Source organism: Pezoporus wallicus, unplaced genomic scaffold, assembly GCF_028554395.1.
Source record: "Pezoporus wallicus isolate ANWC-B61680 ecotype Strahan unplaced genomic scaffold, APGP_CSIRO_Pwel_v1 contig_11996, whole genome shotgun sequence".
Lineage (NCBI taxonomy): Eukaryota > Metazoa > Chordata > Aves > Psittaciformes > Psittacidae > Pezoporus > Pezoporus wallicus.
Genome location: NW_026641627.1, coordinates 354,943 through 372,809, shown reverse-complemented (window position 1 = coordinate 372,809; position 17,867 = coordinate 354,943). Strand labels below are relative to the sequence as shown.

Genomic DNA, 17,867 nt, shown 5'->3' with positions numbered 1-17,867 from the left:
CCCTCTGCCATAGCCATACTCCTATCCCCAATGGCCCTCACTCTATAGCCGCACCCCCATTGCTATAGCCCTTGCTATGGTCCTTGCCCCATGGCCATATCCCCACGTATCCCGTACCGTCGGCACATCCCCACGGCCCCATTGCCATATTCCCATATTCCTGCCTCCCCCCCCCCCCCCCCCCCCCCCCGCACCGCATCCTCCCGGCTGCAATCCTGGGGCTAAAAGAGCCCGGAAAGGAGAGGCGGGTGCTGAGGAGAAACGAAACTGCCGGGGCTGCAGGAGAAGGGACCGCCCCCCCCGGCAGTGCCGGTCATGAGCGCGGCGCCGCCGGACGCGTGAGTGCGAGCAGCGGGACCCTGGGGGGCTATGGGGGACAGGGGGGACGGCTGGAGCCGCCGGGGACCACTGGGGGCTGTCGGTGGGACGGGGGGGGCTCAGGGGTAGGGGGGGAAACCCGAAGTGTTGCTGCGGGACGTGGGGAGTGTGCGGGGCTGAGGAGTTTCAGCTGTTGGAGCAGCACAGGGAGAGACGGGGGCTTGGGGAGGTGTGGGGCATCCCTGAGGTGGTTGTTTCAGTGGGTCCCGCGAGGAGATGGAGCCCCTGACCCCCCGCCAAGGAAGGGGACATCCTGGGGATCCAAGGGGGTCCTGGTTACCCCCGGAGCTCCCATTCTCTCTGCTTTGCAGGCAGGCATTCTGCCAGCGGGCTCCCGTCTTCCTTGACTACCTGCAGAGCATCCTGCAGAAGTACCCCGATGGGGGGCAGATCCTCAAGGTGAGACCCCCCGGAACCCAGCGCTCTGGTGCCCAGCAGGTTGCAGGCAGCCGGGCTGCGTGGTGGTCCTTGCACAGACCCTGGTCCTTGCTGGTACAGCGGGTTGGGGCTTTACCCTGCGGGCTGGAGGGGCGGGGGGGGGGGTGTCAGGTGTCCGGGCACTGATCCCTGAATCCCGAACCCAGGAGCTGGTGCAGAACGCTGACGATGCCGGCGCTAAGGAGGTCGTGTTTGTGTCTGATGAGAGGGAGTTCGACGTCACCAGAGGAGGGCTGGAGGGCACCCAGGGTGAGAAGCACTGCGGGCACTGGGAGAGACGGGGCAAAGGGCAGGGGTGGCGCTGGGAGGGACTGGGGGATGTGGGTGAAGAGGAGTCAGAGTGGACTGGGAGAACTGGCATCAGTGAGGTGTTCTGGGCTGTGCTGGGGCACTGAGGGTACTGGGAGGACTCAGTACAGGGAGAACCGGGGGGGACTTTCGTGTGACTGGAGGGGGGACTGAGATTGTGGGGACACTGAGCATGGGTCGCAGTTGCCCCTACACGTCCCAAGTCTCCCCTAACCCATGGTCCTGACCCTCCAGGCCCAGCTCTCCTGGCCTACAATGATGCCCTGATGTGCCCCCGGGACTGGGCAGGGATCCTGAGCCCAGGGGTGTCACACAAGTGGAAGGACCCCGGCACCGTGGGGCGGTTTGGCCTGGGCTTCACCTCTGTCTACCACCTCACTGGTGAGTGGCACTGGGGGTTCAACTGGAGTTGAACTGGGGGTATGGGTTGTACTGGGGGCACTGAACTGGCTGTGGGTGATGGGGGGTCACTGAGGCTGGGTGAAATGGGGGGGCTGTGTCCGAAGTGAGGACACCTGAAGGTGGGGGTATGCTGGGGAGAGGCTGGGTGGCAACGGAGGGCAGGGCTGGGGTGGCAATGGAGGGCAGGGCTGGGGTGGCAATGGAGGGCAGGGCTGCAGGGGCAGACTGGGGGGGGCTTGATGATGTGGGATTAAGCTTCAGCTCATGGGAGGCACTGTGGGGTTGCACTTGAAGGTAAGCAGGTGGGAACCTGGGACACCGATGGGTTGGGATGATGTGGGGAGGCGGTGGTGTCTATGCCATCCCTGTGGCCTCATGGTTCCCTTGTCTCCAGACCTCCCAGGTGTGCTGAGCCCCCCATCCTTGGGGGTGCTGGACCCCGAATGCCGGGTGCTGCCAGGTGCTGGTGCCCGCTGGGATGTCTCTGCAGCCCAGGACCTTCCTGGCCTTTTCGAGCCCTTCTGGGCTGGGCTGGAGGCTGTGGGACAGCGCCGTGGCTCTGCCCAGGGCACCCTTTTCCGCTTCCCCCTCCGCCGGCAGCCCTCAGGAATCGCTGCAGGGGTCTCCCCTCCCGAGCGCATCCGTAGCCTCCTCCAGACCTTCCTCACTGAGGCCCCTCTTGCCCTCCTCTTCCTCCGCCACATCCGCCGTGTGACCTTGTACCGCGTGGCCCCTGATGGGGTTCAGATGCTCATGGGGACCCTCGCGGCATCCCCTCAGCCTCTCCCTGTCCCAGCGCCATCAGGGGATGAGGGGCTGAGCCTGGCATGGTGCCTGCTGGCCCTGCGTGGGGATGGAGCGGGGGACAGGAGCGAGTGGCTGGTGGCCACGGGCAGGGCCACGAAGGGTCCGGCCGTGGAGCTGGGGGCAAAGCTGGGGTGCTGCCCCGAGCTGAGCCTGGCGCACCCCCTCCATGGGCCCTGCCGAGGGCGGCTGTGCTGCTTCCTACCCCTGCCAGCCACCGACGAGACCGCCACGGGGCTGCCCGTCCATGCCAGTGCCCCCTTCGCCCTCTCTGATGACCGCCGCCACCTCCGCTGGCCCGAGGAGGGTGAGGAGGGTGAGGAAGATGCCCGCTGGAACACCCTGCTGCTGCTCGGCCTCCTGCCACGGCTCTACAGCCACATGGCTGCTGTGGCCATGGCCCTGCCCGGCACCGACGCCTACAGCATGTGGCCAGACCCCGAGCGCACGCCCGGCTGCGGCCGTACCCGCAGCCTGGTGACCCACGTGTGCCGGGGGCTGGCAGCCGCCCCCACCCTGGTGCCAGCCGCAGCGGGGCCCAAGGGGTGGCTGCGTGCTGCAGAGGCCGTGCTGCTGCCCGCGGCCACGGGGGATGCAGAGCGCGCGGTCCGGGCCTTGCTGCTGGCAGCCGGGGAGCCGGTGGCTGAGGTCCCGGTGCATGTCAGGAGGGCTCTGGCACTGGGGATGGCGCAAGGCGTGCGGGAGGCCACGGCGGGACACGTGCGGGAGGTGCTGCGGAGCCACGGCGCTGCGGGCATTCCGGAGGCGGAGCGGCTGGCCCTGCTGCGCTATGTGGCTGGGGATGGGGGCCACGCTGAGCTGCGGGGGCTTCCCCTCCTGCCCCGCGCGGATGGGACCTTTGTGGCCTTTGGAACCGCATCAGACGTTGTCTACGTGGACACGCGCGACTGCCCCAGGTGAGTCCGTGGCCCCAGGCAGCCCCATTCCCCGTGGCAGTGGGCACACAAGCTGGCTGCCCAGGGCACCGCTCCCGCTCTTGAGCTGAAAGAGGGGCCACAGCCGAACCTGGACACTTGGTCACCTCGCTGCCCTCCTCATCCGCATCACCGAGTGGGAGCAGAGCCGTGTCCAGGAGGCTGTCTGGGCCCCATTGCCCCTCTGGTCCCCCAGCACCTCTGCTTGTCTCCACAGGGAGCTCCTGCCTGGCTTGGCTGGGTCTTTCCTGCCCTCAGACCTAGAGCCAGGCTTGGACAGCCTCCTGCGAGGCATTGCCAAGGCGGGTAAGAGATGGGGAGTCCCTGCACCACCTTTAAACCCTACACCCCTAGGCACCCTTGTGCAGCCTGGGGCTCCTCTGCAGCCCAAGTATCTCCCTGTACCACAGTGATGCTCCCTGTACATACCTGGGGTCCATGATCCCCTGCCTGAGGCCACTTCCTGGCCTTCCCCCAGCATTCCATTCAACAGCACTATAGATCCCAAATGTCACCCCAACTATCCAGGTTGGGGTGCATTGCCTGAGCCCAGGGCCACCTCTCCTACCTGCATTTCCCTGTATCTCTGGGTACTCTGCTGTCCTTGATGTTCTTCCCACATTCTCCCATCCCCTCTGTGCTCCTTTAGATCCTGGCTCTCCCTGTATTCCCCAACCAAGGACCTCTGTGGCCTCCAATACTGGTCCCTCTTACACCTCTTTTCCTCTTGGATCTTCTCTATTGCCATGAGTCTGGGGTTCCCCTGTTCCTCCTATTCCTCCACTATCCCTCCAGAGCCCAGGTCCTCCTATCCCCAGTATGACCCCTGCTCCATCCCCTGCAGATCTCAGGTTCTTTCCCCCACATCCTGGGTACCCTCTTCCAGGTCCCCGCTCCCACATACTCCTCACCCAGCCTCTGCTCCTGCACACAGGTCTCTTCCCCAACCTGGTTCTGCTGGATCCAGCCATGACTGTCCGGACCCTACGCTTGGCCCTGCCCTCTGCCTGGACGTCCCAGCCTTCAACCCCAGTGACCTGGTACCTGGACCAAGGCCCTCCCCAGCCCCCAGCCTCTTGGTTCCCAGCCCTGTGGCAATTCCTGGTCCACCACGTGGAAAACCTGGGCCCTCTGGAGGGGCTCCCTCTCATCGCCCTGTCCCCACTGGATGCCCCCAGCATCCGCCTGGCTCCGTTGATTCCCCAGTCCAGTCTTATCTTCCAGGCATGGGAGGACCAGCGCCTGCCACTTGCTGTGTGCTCTGTGCTGGAGGTCCTGGGCTGCTCAGTGGTGCCTCCAGGCACATGGCACCGCTGCCTGCCCCACTATGTCTTACCTCCATCCCCACTCAATGTCCTGCGGGCCCTGGGCAGGCAGGGGGCTGCAGCTGTGGCCTCCCGCCTGGCCTCACTGCCTCCTGTGGATGTGAACACCCTCCGGCTCTACCTGGCAGACATCCCATCCCTGACAAAGCAGGACAGGGCCACACTGGCTGCTCTGCCCCTCTTCATCCCACTGCCCTGCTTGGCCACCCCACAGCCCGCAAAGCTGGTGCCAGCCAGTGGCACCCTGGCAATGGAGCCAGAGCTGAAGCTGCCCGGAGATGTGGTGCTGCCAGAGGCTACGTTGCAGTGCCGAGATGAAGCTGACAGTCGGCTCCTGGGGAGGCTCCAGAAGCCCCTCATCAGTGTAGTCCAAGTGATGCTGGAGGCCGTCAGAGCTGTGGCCAGGGGTGCTTATGCGGGGCGGGCAGCTGAGACACAGGCTCTGCTGCTCTGGGTGCTGCAGAAGGGAGACATCTTCTTTGCACAGAGCCCCCAGCTCCAGCAGGCCTGCAGCAAGCTGGCATTCCTGGAGACCCCCAACGGCCCTGCACGCCCACAAGACCTCTACGACCCCTGTGAGAGCACCCTGCAGGCACTGCTGGGCCCCGAGTGCTTTCCTCCTGCTGCCTTCTGCAGCCCGCCTGTCCTCCGGGCCTTGAGAACCCTGGGCTTGCGGCACGGTGAGGGGTGCCTGCTGCCTTCGGACATCCTAAAGGCTGCAGCACATGTGAGTCAGGGTGACAAGGCAGCTCTGGGCAGAGCTCAGGCACTGATCGAAGTCTGCAACCACCCCAAGGCACTGTCTGGCTTCAGCAGTGCACAGCTCTCGCAGCTCCAGTCCTTGCCGTGGGTGCCTAGCTCCAAGTGCACTGGAAAGCCTGGGCAGCCCTTCCTGTCCCCAGAGATGCTGCGGTCCACCCGGTACCAGCCCCTGGTGGGGCTTGCCATGCATCTGACTGCTGCTTTTGGGCCAGAGGCAGAGAAGAAGCTGGGGCTGAGCCAAACTCCACCACCAAAGAAAGTGTGGAAGCAGCTGAGGGAGCTGGCAGGGCTCAGGGACATGGATGAGGTAGGTGCTGCACTCCGGCCTGTCTACCAGCACATGCAGGAAAACCTAAAGACCTTTGGGACTGCCCCGGACAATGCTGTGGTGTGGACTGGAGCTGGGTTTGTCCTGCCCCGTGATGCCGTGCTGAGCTATCCTGAGGAGCTGGAGCTGGGGATGCTGGTGCCCCGGGTGCCCCCTGACTTCCTGCCCTACAGCTGCCTCTTTAGGGCTTGGGGAGTGGAGATGAGGGTAAGTGAGGAGAGAGCAGTAGCAGCTCTGCACTGCCTTGGGCAGGACATAGACACACGCAGCTCCCGAGCTGGCACTGCAGCAGAGCTGCAGGTGGTTGTAGCTGTCCTGCAGTGGCTTAAGAGTCGAGGGCACCAGGGTGAGGGCACGGTGCCAGTTCCTGTGAGGATCCTGGAGGGCTCAGGCTTTGCCCTCCGTCCGGCTGCCACTACCGTGTACCTGGACATGGAGCTGGACGCAGAGGAGGATGTTCAGGAGGTGGTGCATGTGGCAGTGCCGTCCAGCACGGCGACATTCTTTGGCACGGAGCTGCTCAGTACGCGGGTGCTGGGGCCAGAGCCGCTCACCGCCTGCGGCCCCTCGGAATCCATCACCTTACGGCTCTGCAACATCCTCCGGGAGTATGGCGACGAAAGTGACCTCTTCACAGAGATGGTGCAGAATGCAGAGGATGCTGGAGCTACCGTGTGCCGCTTCCTCCTGGACTTGCGACGCTGCAGAAAGGCCACCTCTGGGTTGCTAGATCCCGGCATGGGCGCCTGCCACGGCCCAGCCCTCTGGGCCTACAACGATGCCCTGTTCACAGAGGATGACCTCCGTAACATCACACGGGTTGGGGCTGCTACAAAGGAGGGCCAGGCAGGCAAGATCGGGCGCTTTGGGCTGGGCTTCTGCTCTGTCTATCGTGTCACAGATGTGCCGGCAGTGCTGAGTGGGGAAACACTGCTCATCTTTGATCCCAATGGCACCCATCTGGGCAAGCACATCCCCAGGGCCGGCAGCCCTGGCATCCGCCTGGACTTCTCCAGCCGACCACGCATCCTCCGTGCCTTTGCTGAGCAGTTCTGGCCCTACCATGGTATCTTTGGGTGCCGCCTGCCTAAGCCAGGACCCTTTCCAGGAAGCCTTTTCCGTCTGCCTTTTCGCACTGAGGAGGAAGCTTTGACATCAAAGATTTGCTCAGAGGCCTTTGGTACAGTGCGCATTCAGTCTCTTGGCACCAGCTTCCTCGGCTCTAACCGGCTCCTGCTGCTCTTCCTGCACAAGGTGAGAGAGATGTCCCTGGAGATGCTGCCAGACACAGCCACCTCTGCGGAGGATACCATGCCCCTGGCCATGCTGCGGCGAAAGGAGATCCGAGACATGGGCACCCCTGGGGACCCCCCTAGCTGGGCAGCCATTGAACAGCTCACAGCCTGCGAGGAAGCATCCAAGACCACGTGGCACTACTTAGTTTTGGTGTGTCATGGTGATGCGGAACTGCTGGAACTGTTTCACAAGAATACACAGGCAGGGCACTCCCCTTCACCTCCCATGGCTGGTGTGGCCCTTCCCCTTGCCCCTGCTGAAGACGGCAAGTGGGTGCCACGTCTGGGTGCCGAGGAGGGGCAAGTCTTTTGCCACCTTCCCATCCCAGTCACCTCAGGGCTGCCAATCCATGTGCATGGGGCCTTCAGCATCCTCTCAAACCGTAAGGGGCTGTGGGACACAAAAGAGCGAGGTGAATGGAATCGAATGCTGCTCCGCAACGCCGTGCCTGTTGCCTGGCTCCGGGCACTGGATCTCCTTCGCTCCATGCATGAGGCAGGTGAGTTGGAGAACTATGAATATCACATCTTCTGGCCAGACGCTAACGCTGCCCGTTACCCCTTTACAGAGGCTGTGACTGGTTTCTATCAAGCTGTGGCATCCAGGAATGGTCTCAGGCTCTTTTCTGATGGCCGCTCATGGTGCTCCCTGCAGGACGCTCGTTTCCTTCACCAAGCTGTGGTCAGACACCCCAAGCTGGGTGCTGTGGCGAAGCGTGTCTTTGCCACCACCCTGCCCTATCCCCTGTTAGCTGTGGCCTTGCCAGAGGAGGTGCAGAAGGGCCTCGGGGAGGCAGCGAAAGCTGGCATCTACGACTGGCCCCGCTTTTACTGCGAGCTTGTGCTTCCCAATTTGAAAGACCTCTCTGCTGTTGACCGGGACCCACTGCTTCTCCATGCACTAGATATGTCCCACCATGATGTCAACAAAGTGCTGCAGACAGTGCCCTGCATTCCTGCCACCCCTCATGGTCACCTGCAGCTCATCAATTGCCTGGTACATCCCAGAGGCCGCACTGCCTCTTTATATGACCCTAAGGATGGGCGCTTCCCCACTGGGGATGCTTTCCTTTCCCCAGACAGACTAAGCCAACTGGAGAGGCTGGGCATGGTTAAGGACAAAACGACCCTGCCAGAGCTGCTGGAACGGGCAAAGACAGTGAAACTTATCTGGACCGAGGACCATGCCAAAGGCTACCAGAGGGCTGCCTGCATCCTTGAGCTGCTTCAGGATGCACTGGAGGAGAGGGTGAGCAACACCATGCAGGCAGCTCTCCAGTCTGTGCCCTTCCTCCCTGGTAGACTGCCAACCGGTGAACATGTGCTGTTGCCTGCTGGCCAGCTCTACCTCCAAGCCCCACTAGTGGGACTCATCCACCCTGTCTTTGCTCCTAAAGTGCTGGGGAAAAATTTCAGCCTCCCCAGGGAAGTGGAATCCTTCTTGGGACTGAACCGGCAGATACCAGCAGCTACAGTCCTTGAGCAGCTGGAGGCACTGAGCTGTAGCTCCAATGCTCTCCCTTTGAAGAACCTGCAGGACAGCGCCCATTGCTGCTACAGTTACCTGCACACACTGCTCCAGAAAGATCACTCCATCTGGGGTGAGGTGGCTTCTGCAGTGGCCCAAGAGAAGCCCTTCATCTTGGTGGGCTCCCACTTTGTGCCACTCATGGCTGTGGCTGAGAAACTGTCATTTAAGGCTGCCCCATATCTTCACCAGCTTCCAGAGCAGTACCAACCCTACAAGCAACTCTGGGAGTGTGTGGGTCTGCGCCACACATTCACCTGGGATGATTATGCCAGAGTCCTCCACACCCTGGCAGAGATGCACGCTGGAGAGCCCCTGCCTGCCGCAGAGCTGGCTCTGGCCTTGCGGCTGGTGTCTGTTGGCTTGATGGTAGATGACAAAGAGCCAGATGCCTACCAGACCCAAAGACTCTTTCTACCCGACCAGGAGGGCATTTTACGTCCACGGGACAAGCTCCACTTCAATGATATGCCGTGGATGCCAATGGACAGAGATGTCCTGCTGTGCCATGAACAGCTATCCCGAGCCATAGCCCAGCGCTGCGGTGTGCCTACCACACGCCACCGAGCACTGGAGAAAAGCCAACTGCTCATCGCAGGCATGAGCCCCTGGGCACAGCCATTTGGTGCCCATGAAGACTTGCCTACACGGCTGAAGAACATCTTGGGTGAGTATCCAGCATCTGCTCGTGATATCGTGACAGAGCTGGTCCAGAATGCAGATGATGCTGGTGCAAGGCTTGTGCACTTCGTGTGGGACCGCCGGCAGCACCCAGCAGATGCCACTTTCGGTGAAAAATGGACATCGCTGCAGGGCCCAGCTCTCTGCATCTACAATGACAGGCCCTTCCAGCAGCAGGACATTGAAGGCATTCAGCTTCTGGGGGTGGGTGGCAAGCAAGGCCGGCAGAATGTCACAGGCAAATATGGCCTTGGCTTCAACACTGTCTATCACTTTACTGACTGCCCAGCCTTCCTTACTGGAGACAGTGCCCTGTGTGTCTTTGATCCTCATCTCTCCTACGTGCCCACAGCCACAACTGAGAGTCCTGGTGGGATGTTTGCTGTCACCCCTGAATTCAAGAGGAGCTTCCCAGATATTTATGGCACCTTCTTACCCTCCCTCTTCAACCTGAACAAGGGTGTCCTTTTCCGTCTACCCCTCCGCACTGCAACTGGGGCTATCTTCTCCAGGGTGTCTGGAAGAGTTGTGCAAGACCAAGACATCATGGCAATGGAGACAGTACTGGCTGAGGAAGGTGAGGACTTGGTGCTCTTCCTCCGGCACGTCCGCACCGTGGTCTTCTCTGAGATCCCCCCAGATGGGGAGCAATTGTTGGAGAGGCTGCGGGTGGACACAGAGCTGACAGATCATGATGCAGAGCTGAGACGGGCATATCAAGTGAGATTGAGCCAAGACGTGGATGAGAACAGCCCCACCTCTGTCTCCTATATGATGACAGTCAAAACCAGCAGGGCCAGGGCCAGCACTGTGTGGAGAGTGATCTCCCAGATTGGGGTGCAGGAGGGGACTGAGGAATCTCCAGTGCCTGGGCGGCTGCCCTATGGGGCTGTGGCTGCCTGCCTGAAGCCATTGGTCTTGCATAAATTCACAGGCAAAGCTTTCTGCACCCTCCCACTGCCGCTGAGCACAGGGCTACCTGTGCACATCAATGCCAACTTCTCTGTGGATGCAGCCAGACGCGTTCTCCGCCAGGACTCAGGAAGCACAGAGGCAGCCTGGAACAGCTTCTTGCTCCAGCGCTTGATGGCTCCACTATACTGTGCCTTTCTCGCCAGGCAGTGGAAAGCCCTGGGGCCTGAAGGGCTCCAGTTCAAGTCCCTGAAGGTCTGCCAGCAGCATCTGGCCTTCCATTACCTCCAATTCTTCCCTGTTGTGAAAGAGGCACAACCCACCTTTCAGGATCTGGTGAGGAATGTCTACAGGCATGTCAGTTGTGCACCCCTGGTTCCTGTGTACCGCATCAAGACACTTAGCAAGCTACCTGACAGCATGGTGACAGTGACCTGGGCATCTCCAGGTGGTGGGAATGTGCTAACAGAGCCATACTTCCTTCAGACAATTCCTGAACCAGCTCTCCAGAATGTGCTGCAGCAGCTGAACATGAACCTGGTGCCACCATTCATTCACCTGAAGCAGATCTACAAGGAGTTCACTGAAGCCTGTGTGGATGCTGTTGCCTTGCAGGCAGCCTCTCTACGGCGCTTCCTCAAGGCCCTGGCACTCCCCGTGCCCTGCATGCTAGCAAAGACACCCCTGAGGACCCCGGAGAGCTGTGCTATCCTGCTGAGACACTGCCTGGAGCCTCGGGATGTGGACGAGGCAGAACTGGAAGGCCTGCCCTTGCTGGCCACACAAGACGGCTCCCTGAATGCCCTCAGCACCCACCACCCAGTCTTCCGCAGCTCCTTTGCCCACCTCTTCCCCCTTCAGTGCCACCGCTTTGCCGACGAGTTAATTTCTGTCTTGACCCTGCCTTGCTTTGTGAAGGAGCTTGACCTCCTGGAGGCCACACCACTCATCCAGGAGGCACTGGGTCACCTGAATTGGACCACAGAGGGGAATAAGTGGCTCAAGGAGCTGTGGAAGTTCTTCAGCACTGTGATCTACTCACCCAAACTGACCCAAGACAAGTTGGAGGCAAACATGAATTCATTCATGAATGATCTCCGGGATGTGATAGTGCTGCCTGTTGAGGGGAATAAGCCAGGCTCACAGCACCTACTGCCTCTATCCTCCCTCCCCAATGTTCTTTTTGAGTGTGACACACAAGTGGCCAAGGTGCTGCACAAACTGGGCATCCCTATGCTCCAGCGGCTCCTGCTGCCTCCTGAATTTGCCTACCACTGCCTGAAAACAAGGACACTGTCAGCCAGAGATCCCAGGGCTCTGGTGTTACAGCTGGCAGACACCAGAGCTGATCTCCACTGGAGAGACTTAGAAGAGACGGATGTTACTGTCCTGCTGTGCTCTGTGCAAGGAAAACTGGATTCATTGGCACTGCAGCAGCTCCAGCTCCTGCCTCTCTTCCAGAAGTATAATGGGGACTACATTTCTGTGGCACCCTCCTGCAAGGTGCTGCTGCTCAAAAGCCAGTTCCCAAAACTGCCCAAGGGTGTTGAAACCCTGTACAACCTGAAGAAGGATATGGTGCTGCTCACAGCAGACAAGATGCACCAACAGCTGGCCAAGGATTTGGGGTGGGAGGTCACAGATGACAAGCAGCTCTTCAAGACTGTGGTGTTGCCCCGGCTGTCCCAGCTCACAGCACAGCAGCTTATGGAAGCTCTGCGCTTGTTCTTTAACCTGAAATTCATCTGTGATGTTAAGTTGGAGAAAGCTGTTGTGGCAGCTTTTCGGGCTGTGGCCTTTATACCTGATGCCCAAGGTGTGCTGCGCCTGGCCTCCTACTTCTATATCAACACACAGTCCTTCAGCACCCTGCGGCTCCAACACCGCTTTGTGCCCAAGTCTTTCTTCAAGGAGCTAGGTCACCACAAGCAAGCTGCTGAGGATTTCCTGCTTCAGGCAGGTGTTCGCACCAGCCTCTCTGAGGAGGATTTTGTGGAACTGGCCTTGGAGATAGAACAAGAAGCCACTCAGGCTGGGTGCCATGCTAAAGACCTGCTGATGCGACAGCAGGAGATGCTCAAAGAGCTCTGTAGCCTGTTGGACAATCCTGAAGAAACCCCCCCAGGGAGTTTCCTGGAGCAGATTGCCTCAATCCGTTTCCTGCCTCCACTGGACATCCCCCAAAACTTGAGGAAACTCCACCCCCCCTTTGCAGCCTGCACTAAGCCTGTGGCCCTGAAAGGCAGTGTTTACCATTGCCAAGCAGATGTGGCTGAGCTCCTGTGGACATCAGCCGCTATCCTGCCAAAGTGCTTTGCACTCAAGAAGAGCCTCCTGGAGGCCATGGGAGTCCTTGTAGAGATACCCACTGCTCTGGTGGTGGCCAACCTGGAGCAGCTGTGCAGGGTAGCCTGCCAGACACTGCAGCAGCTGAACACACGGGCCAATGTGCTCCAGAAGGTGTACAACTTCTTGCAGACCCATCTGAACGAGGTGGATGCAGGGCGCCTCACTGAGCTGCCTGTGGTGCTGGCCAAGTCACAGGACATGGCCATGCCATGGCGAGTAGTGACATCACTCCCGGACGAGGCTTGCTTTTACCCCTATCTCCTCACACCTGACCCCCACATAAGTGTCTATGGAGACCTCCTGCAACACCTTGGGGTGGTCCTTCTCCCCACACTGACTCACTACAGCCGTGTCCTGGCCCAAATCCACCAGGAGAGCCATGCCAGCAGGACCCTCAATACCGTCCAGAAGAAGACAGTCCTGCTGGCCACGCACCACTTCTTCCAGCTGCTGCGGGAGGCAGCGGAGCCCCCTGATTTCTCCAGCGTGTCTGAGCTGTACTTGCTGAGCACTGCTGACTGCCTGGAGTCATCCCACGAGCTGTACTTCAATGACTGCGTGTCCTCAAATACCTCCAAGGTCCTGGGGAAGACCTTTGTGTTTATGGCTGAACTACCGGGGATTGGGCGCAATGCCTGGTGGCTGCTGCAAATGCTACCACAGCGCCTGCGGCCACGGGCGCTCTCAGAGGTGACAGAGCAGCAGCTGGAGAGCAGCCTGCAGCCATGCCGCTATGGTTCTCAGTGCCCTGGGCAGAGGTGGCTGCAGACCCTCCTGGTGTCACCATGGTTTAGGATGGGGCTGGAGTCCCTGCTCCAGTGGCAGAGCCACAGGGCTATGAGAAAAATGGAAGCGGACTGTGGCTTTGCATTGGAGCAGCTGAAAGTGCAGTGCTGCGAGGACATCCGCACTGTGCTGGTGCACAATGGTGCCAAAGTAGAGGGCACCTCCCAGCCACGGGTTGTGCATGTGTGCCTGGATGGTAGCGCCCAGCGGCTCCTCTATATCCGGCATGCAGAGATGGTGCTGAGCCGGCACCAGCTGAGGGTCCTGGAGACACTAGCACAGGAAATCAATATCATCCTGGGTGGACAGCTGGAAGCACAAGCCTTGTCAGTGCTGCGTGAAATGCTGGTCTGCCAGGAGCCACGGGATGTGGCCTTTGTTCTGGAGGAGAATGATGTGGCACTGGTGGGTGCTGCACCAGAGGCAGAGGAGGTCATGGCACCAGAGCTGGAGAAGAGGCTGCATGGGGAGGCTGCGGCAAGGCAGAAGCCACAGAAGGATTGCCGCAGCCTGATGCCAGAGGGCAGTGGAGGTCACAGCACGGCTAGCAGGGAGCCAAAGGTGTTGCTGGGTGCTGCCCAGCACCACCGCTGGGAATGGGAAGACCATGGCTCCTGGTTGTGCAATGAGGAGGCCATGGCCCTGACTCCATCCATCCCAGAAGCGCAGCGGTGGCTGCGGCAAGCCGAGAGTGACCTTCAGGCAGCCCATAATGACATCAGGTGCTGCTGCTCCAACTGGGTCCTTTTCAAGGTGCACCAGGCCCTGGGGAAGGCACTGGTGGCTGCCATACTTTGCTGTGGTAAAGCTTTCGAGGCACCACCAGGGCTGGTGGGGCTGGCCCGGTGGCTGGAGGTGGCAGAGCCAAAGCTGAGGGGCCTGGCAGAGGAGGTGGAGTGGTTGCATAGCTATGGCGTGGATGGCAAAGCCACACAGTACCCGAATTACCACCCCTTCCCCATCACCCCCACCGAGGCCTTCCGCAGTGTGGATGAGGAGGAGGTATTGAAGCGGGTGCGTGGAGTGCTAGGGAGGCTGCAGGACCATGTGGGCAGCATGTGAGGATGTGCCCATGGAAGGAGGTATTGCCAGCTGGGACACGGGGCCACCACGGACCTCTCAAGGCCTCACCACAAATCAAGAGTTATGGCTTATAAGTTATGAAACCTTATGATATAGTGGTGAATAAGTGAATTTGTGTAATAGACTAGTCTGTTTGTCATTTTTGTTTGTGGCATTTCTGCATGAGCTTATGAAATAAAGCTTAACAGAGTACGTTGTCCTGTCATGTTGCAGAATGGCTCCAAGAGCAAGGCCATGGATCCTTAGAGGCCTTGTGCGAGCAAAGCAAATGTAGGCCTCACAGGTAACCGGAAACCGGATGTGGGAGGAGAATGTAAAGGAAGCCGTGTAGAACTAACCAATACTGTTGTGACTAGTAGGCGTGGCTAACACCACGCGGATATGAGCGAAGTGCGCCACAAATAAAGGAGAAGCTTGCTTGTCACCCATATTGGGTTGGCGTGTCTTGCTTCTCCTCACCGCTAACAAATGGCGCCCGAACAGGGATCAGGACTACAGGGTCCCGGTTAACGGGGACCCAGAATACAGGGCCCTGAGTAACAGGGACCCGGAACGGCGAGTGAGCGGCACCGGCGGCAGCGGCCGTGGAGCGTGGGCAGTGCTACTGCGGTGGCGTGACTGACCCGGGTGCTTGGACTGACCGAAAGGAGTCCGCCGCTGGGGCGAACCAGATACTGCTGCATCGGGAGGACGATCCAGTCTTGGGCGATGCAGAAGAGAACGATCTGGAAAAGACCGGCCACGAAAATGGACCGAGAGGTAGCCCCTGATTTATTACAGTGCGTTTTATAAAAGCGGGGAATTGAGCCTGAGACTCTAAAGCAGCTAGCAGGTCTAGTGGCTGTAGGGAAGGCTAAGGGATTTTTGTAGATCTTAATACAGTTTTTGAGGAGAGTGAGTGAGGAAATTTTAGTGATGAACTATTTGACTCAATGCTTAATGAGGATAAAACGGCAAAGAAACTCGGTAAACCATGGAGAGAAGTAATAAATTGTATTAAAAGATACAAGGTGGAAAAGAAAACTGCCGCTGTAGCAACGGAGAAACTAGGAACAGACATCCCTGGTCGGTTGAAGCTGGGGGAAGATTACAGCTCGTTTCCCCCAACTCGCGGGCTGCTCCCTGTGCTTGGAGCACAAGGTTTTCCCCCCCCACCCCTTCTTTTTCTCCCCCTCCTTCTTCATCAGAAGGTGCAGCGAAGGAGGTGCAACTCCCTGCTCCCCCACCACCCCAGTTCCGAAAGTAGGGACTTTGAAAAAGACAGAGAAAGTATATTAGAAGGGATACGCATGATGAATGTCAAGGAAGCTGAAAGGAAGAGGATGGCACCTCGGTGCCAGATCGATTGGGGCTCCATTTTGAAGCATGCAGTAGAAAATAGAGATTATGCGCTAGCGGGAGATTTGAAGGAACTGCGAGCCTTTCCAACCCACTATGCCCTAGAGTGGAAATTTTTAACTCAGTTACGGAGGAGCCAGGTCTGCAGATGGCCACATGCTGAAGGAGAGACATCTGACAAGAAAGACATAGCTGCGAGCAACGGAGACCCTGAGTTCGGCCCAGGATCAGACCCCGAATCCCCTGAATCCGAACCAGATTTATATCCTCTGCTTCCAAACTCTGACTCTTCGTCTCCCGGATCAGTCTGCTCAGCTCATCAGCAACTACTTACTGGCCTTGGAGACGCCCAACTGCAACAATTGATGAAAAGGCTTGAAGCCCTGGAGACTCGGATTGACACATCTCCATCGGCACCTCCACCTTACCCTCCGTAAAAACCCTTCCTTAAGGCAAACAGGGGAGGGGGTGGGAGAGGTATGGGGGGGGGGGCACAAATCCTGCTTGGCATGGGTTAATCAAAGAAGCGATCATTACTGGTGAATTTTCTGCAATGGGCCTCTCTGCATATCCTGTGTTTACTACACAGCAGGGGGCTAAAGGGTGGGAAGCTTTTGATCTCAAAATAGTTAAGGAGGCCTGACAAGCAGTGACCACGAATGGGTTCAAATCCTCTTTTACTCAAGCTGTATATGTTATGATTTTATTTTTTTTTGCAATTGACAGGGGGAGCCCATACAGTTTCTCTGTGATACTCATGTTCTAGAAGTTGGTAAATATAAGTATGTCCAGGTTTCTATCAACCCTTGGAGACCTTTGTAGATACTGCTGGCCACTTCTTCCAGCACAGGCTGTCCACCTGGCTAAGGCAAAAGTTGGAAAGATTCTAATACAATGGTGGTTTTACAAAGCAGGTAATGGAACAAAATAAGACGGTGGGAGAATTCCACTGGTAAGAAATTTCTTTGGCTAGTCCCTCACTGCCATCAGCATCTTCAACATGCTGCTGCACCCTGTAATAGTTACTCTGCTAATGTAAATTTGTGTGCCTTGCTGTAGTAGCAACTTGTTACTGGATACAAAACAAAAGGGGGGAGATGTGGAGACAGTGTTCTCACAGGAGAATGGATAATTGGTACATAAATTCTGAATAATCCTGAAAGATGCAGCAAGGCCATGAGAGGCCCAAAGAAGCTTAAGCAAGCAAGGTAAGAGGCTGGAATTCACCAAGTTAATGAGAAATGTGGACTGTTGGCAAGTTTTCAAGGTTGAGTTCTGACGCCTGTTTTTAACCAATTATATGCTAGTCACTAAGGGTCTTCAAGGCATGTATCCAAACATAATATGCCAAATCACTGTAAGTGCTTCGGCCAGGGCCTTGGCTCAATTAAACAAACTGGGTTGCTGGCTTGCTAAGCAGACAAATACTACATCGAAGGCAATTTCTGATTTGTTGTTTGATGTTGATTCTGTGAGACATGCAACACTGCAGAACAGAGCCGCTATAGACTTTTTGTTGTTGGCACAGGGACATGGATGTGAAGAGTTTGATGGAATGTGTTGTATGAATCTTTCTGATCATTCTAATTCGATACACGCACAGCTGAAAACCCTGGCTCAGCTTACCCAGCAATTGCAAGTGAGCAATGACCTAGGGATAACTAAATGGTTGTCCTCATGGGGCATTACAGGTTGGCTTAAAACACTGCTATTTGAAGGACTGCGCTTATGTATCATTGTTATTTCAATCACTGTAGTTGTTAGACTTGCTTTTAGTTGTGTGATGAAACAAGTGAACAGAATAACCCACAATGTTTTGCTCGCACAAAAGAAAAAGGGGGGAATTGTTGCAGAATGGCCCTAAGAGCAAGGCCATGGATCCTTAGAGGCCTTGTGCAAGCAAAGCAAGTGTAGGCCTCACAGGTAACCGGAAACCGGATGTGGGAGGAGAATGTGAAGGAAGCCGTGTAGAACTAACCAATACTGTTGTGACTAGTAGGCGTGGCTAACACCACGCGGATATGAGCGAAGTGCGCCACAAAAAAAGAGAAGCTTGCTTGTCACCCATATTGGGTTGGCGTGTCTTGCTTCTCCTCACAGCTAACACTGTCAGTGTGATGTTTTCTCTGTTGTACCAGGCTTAATCTCACTGCTTGCAGTCTGGCAACTTCCTGCTGCAAAACAGGGAGGAAAAAAGTCAGTAATTCCATCTGT

The 17,867-nt window shown here is 57.8% G+C and overlaps 1 protein-coding gene across 1 annotated transcript; it reads left to right on the top strand.

The window, feature by feature from the left end:
• Window positions 1-594: 594 nt before the first annotated feature.
• On the top strand, window positions 595-14,509 carry LOC130607516 (sacsin-like). The gene is made up of 6 exons (XM_057424668.1): window positions 595-777; window positions 963-1,065; window positions 1,360-1,506; window positions 1,922-3,248; window positions 3,484-3,572; window positions 4,201-14,509. Exons 1-6 carry the CDS (start codon window positions 595-597, stop codon window positions 14,292-14,294), a joined length of 11,943 nt encoding a protein of 3,980 aa, XP_057280651.1. The 3' UTR covers window positions 14,295-14,509.
• Window positions 14,510-17,867: the final 3,358 nt, after the last annotated feature.

Bases quoted from the DNA above. Each gene is read 5' to 3' on its own strand.
- LOC130607516 (XM_057424668.1), top strand. From the start codon at position 595: ATGGAGCCCCTGACCCCCCGCCAAGGAAGGGGACATCCTGGGGATCCA. The intron at 778-962 runs GTGAGACCCCCC...TCCCGAACCCAG, and splicing joins ATGGGGGGCAGATCCTCAAG to GAGCTGGTGCAGAACGCTGA. The intron at 3,573-4,200 runs GTAAGAGATGGG...TCCTGCACACAG, and splicing joins GCGAGGCATTGCCAAGGCGG to GTCTCTTCCCCAACCTGGTT.